This window comes from Myotis nattereri, assembly GCF_964212035.1.
Source record: "Myotis nattereri genome assembly, chromosome: X".
Classification (NCBI taxonomy): Eukaryota; Metazoa; Chordata; class Mammalia; order Chiroptera; family Vespertilionidae; genus Myotis; species Myotis nattereri.
The window spans coordinates 110,272,197-110,276,423 of NC_138078.1; the positions used below are offsets into that span (position 1 = coordinate 110,272,197).

Consider the following 4,227-nt stretch of genomic DNA (forward strand, 5'->3'; position numbering starts at 1 on the left):
GGCATGAGGATAAAAAAATATGCTCTCCTCATAACAGAAAGTATAAAAGCCACTAGCCACATGGAGCTATTTAATTACAATAAAAATTTAGCTGTGTACAGGCTCTGGGTTGGAGTGTCGTCCCATGCACCAAAAGGTTGTGGGTTCAATTCCCCATCAGGGCGTGTACAGGAAGCAACTGATTGATGTTTCTCCTTAAAATCAATAAAAACATATTCCTGGGTGAGGATTAATAACAATAAAATAAAACAAAAATTTAAAAATCCATTTCTTACTCACATAAGCCATACTGAAGGACTTAGTAGCCAGAGAACACTTATGTCATTCAATACAAACCAGAATACAACAGCAGTTTAAAAGAGCTCACATTTATTACTGAATCAACTTTCTATTTCAGGAGGAAAAAATCAACAGAGCAAAATCACAAGTTCATTAATCTTCCAATTAAAATGCCCCAACTGTCCAGACAGTAGCATCTTTTCAATCATTTAAGGGTGTAGGCAACCTGGATACAGCATAAATATGAGTCATCTCTCATGTGTGATTTCTCATAGGCCCAGTTTGGTTCTTCTCCAATGTCTCCTCTTCGAGTTGTACCTACACAGAAGGAAATTCCAAGTTACAAAAACAGTTTGACCTCAATTTTGCTGCTCTCATTCACCACAAACTTTGCCTTTTCATGTACCACAATATCCTTGAAAGGTAAAGGGTCCGGGCTTTTCTTTCCGTTCACAAGTTTGGAGCTCTTTTTGGAGAGTAAAAAATGATTTGCTAGATGTTTAAGAACTAGTCAAATCAAATTTTTACCTCTCAAAATGATTCCAGGGTATGAAGACACTGGTTCTTATGTGGTACTGAAGCAGCGGGGAAGCTCTCCCCTCCCCAAGTGTACGCTCACCCAACTTTGATTCAACAGACCTGAGGTAGAGACTTAGACAGAGACATGTATATTTTGAAATACATCAAAAACAGTCATTCCTACATAATGGGTCACACACACACACATAGTTCCTGCATAATTTTTACAATATATCAACACTCTCTCTCACTTTAATAGCAAAAAAAGTGATTTGCAGAGCTAAAGCCATCTCTGAACTGTCCATGTAAGCCTGTCATGATTTTACCCTCATAAAGGCAAAATCAAAATGACCAACACAAGATTTTCTTTCAGCAGGATAATGGCAGTACTTCCACAAAATGAAGCACTGTAATTGCAACCTGCTTTCAATACACTTTAAGTCTGAAGACAGCTGAGTCGATAGAAAAATAATTCTATTGTGCCAATTCTCTGGACCAAAAGTGTGCAATGATAAATATAAAATACTTCCCCAGCTCTAGGAGTTCACAGAGCAAGACGCTAATATTGATAACCGCAGGCACCAAGCTTCACATACATTTCTTTCAATCCTTACAACCCAAAAGCAGGTCCCACCACCATTAGAGAAACTGATGTTCATGTAGCTATGTTAAAAAAAAAGGGGGGGGGGTGCTTTACTATGAATGCCTGATGTTCTCAACAGAAATCCATCAAACTTGTAGAAGGGCTGAGCTGCCAAACAAACCACTTCACCAAGTGCCTCAATGCTTTTTTCTCAGTACTGTATGATGGCAACGCCATGTGCTTTAAATTCTAGTTGCACCTGTAACAATGAGATATCCCCCATACACATTAATATGCATAAATAATAAAGACTACCGTTTATTACCAAATATACCAAAAGCAGCAAAGTGGTGGCATGTAAGGCTATAGAGGGTGGCGATTTTCACATGGTGCTGTTAAACACACCGCGCTGTCATTGGCAGTGAGCCTTTGGGTAAATCTCATTGATTTTTCTTCCCCTTCCAGACCTATCTCCAAAAACAAAACAAACAAAAAAACACAACAAACAAATAAAAAAACACCTATCTCAAGGTCCACTGGGTCTCCAAAAAGCAGTGGGGTTGAAAGGCATGCAGGAGTTTTAAGGCCTGTTTTGCCAGGAATTGGCCTAGATGACCTGGGATTGGAAGTACTTTGTAATAATTCTAATAATGTCTATTCTTCCAAAGCCATCAATTCAACTACTTCTGCAGTGGAGGGCAATATTCCAATCTTAAGAAAAAAAAATAAAGATAAACACTTCAAAGATGGATTAGGGAAGCATCATGGTCTTCCCTGCTGGGCTGTACAATGACATAGCCTCCCATATTATGTTCTGGTCCAGTATGAAGACAACCAGGAAATTAACAAATATTGGAGGAGTGTCTACTAAGCCCAGCTGTGGGCTGGGTCATGTCCAGAAATCCAGAGGAAGTACATTAAAAAATTTCAGAGTGGTGGCAAAGGATAAATTGGATTGCATACAACTTTTAATTACTTATGACCCCAAAGCAATCTTAAATTAAAAAAAAAACAACAGGAGGGTAGTGTCCTTACCTGATTTTATTACCAGTTTTCATCCGAATCCATTGGGGAATGGGCCGATTCTGCTTTTGTTTCTTGGCCAGGAACCTCTTGATCCTGAAAGTCTTGTGGGAAGACTGGGAAGGATATGCAATCAACTTAGAAATATCAGAACTTGCTCAAAATATTCAAAGTCAAGAACTTCCTCAATCCAACAAACATCTAAATGCTCAATATATACCAAACCCCTAAACTCCAAAACCATCATGCCCTTTGTTTCGTTTCTGGCAACTTCTCTGCAGGTAGGGACCTTAATTCCCATTGTTAAAAAGTCAGGAGGTATGTAACCTGCCCCCAAAGGAAGCATATTAATGCGAAAAGATGGGAGTCAAACCCTGATCCTTTCTGTTGAGTCTAGGGCACCCCAAGTCTTCTGGAGGAGGACCACATCAGGGATGGTGAGAGCTGGGGAACTAGGTTTTCAGGAAAGAACACAGCTTTCAGTAAACTAAATGTGTAACTTGCAAGTCTGTCTCAGTACCCTTCTTTGTAAAACAGGAGTATCCCCTCATTCAAGGCTCATTACAAAAGTAATGAGGATTTACACAACGTTCCCCATATTCAGTAGATCTACTCTAACCCGCTGATCATTTTGATATTAATTCTAACTCTACTTAGGAGGAATAGCATGAACGCTCCTCTAAAGTCTGGCGCTTGTGGCCCAACACACCTTTGCATATTAGGGGCCATTTTAAAAAAGGCAAAGACTACACCCATCTCCCAGTTCTCAGTAGCTGTAAATTAAATTTTCCGTCAACCATTAAAACTATAAAACACCAAATACGGATCTTCTCCAGACCCAGAAGCCTATGCTCAATTTAAACTTCTCAGGGAACCGTCACAGGAAAAACCCAGTGACTGTCCGCAGCGGGCATCTTACGAAGAATGCCCAAATGGCAGAGGTTCGTATCACAGCGTCCTTGCTCCAGGAGCTTCCATAGGGTAAAGCTCAAGTCCCTGGAATGACTAAAAAACTCCTTGAAGCTCAAAATGTGGTAGGCTCCTGGCCGCCAACTTAAAAAACTTTACGAAAACCAGCAGCCCCATTCTATTCTCGATGCCAGGTCCGTGTCGTAGGCAGCCAGCAGTTGGGCCACGATTGCCGCGTCGTCCCCCGCCCCCCCCCCCAACTTCTCTGCCCCAGAATCAGTTCGCTCGGGCGACGGGAAGCGGAACCCGCTCGAGGCGGCGGCCTGGCGCACAGGGCACCCCAGTCAGACCTCGCAGCGCCAGGCAGCCCGCCCCTCCCCAAGGGCTAGATTGCTTACTACTTTCCCGCCAGGCCCGCCGACTGGAGCAGGGCCCAAACTCGGCCTTCCCTGCAAAAGGCCTCGAAAAGACCCCCGCATCTCGGCGCAGCCCGCGGCGCACGCCAACTCGCGGGATCTGAGAACTCGATGAGCCTCCCCCACGCGGATGGTAAAGGATGGACTTACCATGGTGAGGCAGAGGCTAACGCGCGCACCTCGATGGCGGAGAAAGAGAGAGAAGGAAGCGGAAGGACGTATTTAGTGGCACTGACGGGGTGGGGCTATGGGGACTGAGGCGGTGCAGTCACCACCCCCTCCGGGCGGGCCCTCCCCTCGCGCGCTCCCAGGGAGCTGTGGGAACGCGGGCTCGGCCCTGGGAAATGCAGTTCGCTTTGCGCGTCTTCTGTAGGTGGGTTCCTTGGAGTCCTTCAGTGTGCCCGGGGCACCTGTTTCGTGGGTGAGGATGGCAGCGATCATAAACACCTAAGCAGAAGCGCTGGGAGGCCGAGGGAGCGGGGTGGGTGGGTCTAACTC

The 4,227-nt window shown here is 44.5% G+C and overlaps 1 protein-coding gene across 1 annotated transcript; it reads right to left on the minus strand.

Annotated features, from left to right (window-relative positions):
- Positions 1 to 348: 348 nt before the first annotated feature.
- RPL39 (ribosomal protein L39) lies at positions 349 to 3,973 on the minus strand. Its single transcript, XM_081081296.1, has 3 exons — positions 3,880 to 3,973; positions 2,417 to 2,520; positions 349 to 597 (listed from the first exon to the last, which is right to left on the minus strand). The coding sequence occupies exons 1-3, from the start codon at positions 3,880 to 3,882 to the stop codon at positions 549 to 551; spliced, it is 156 nt and encodes a 51-aa protein (XP_080937422.1). The 5' UTR covers positions 3,883 to 3,973; the 3' UTR covers positions 349 to 548.
- Positions 3,974 to 4,227: the final 254 nt, after the last annotated feature.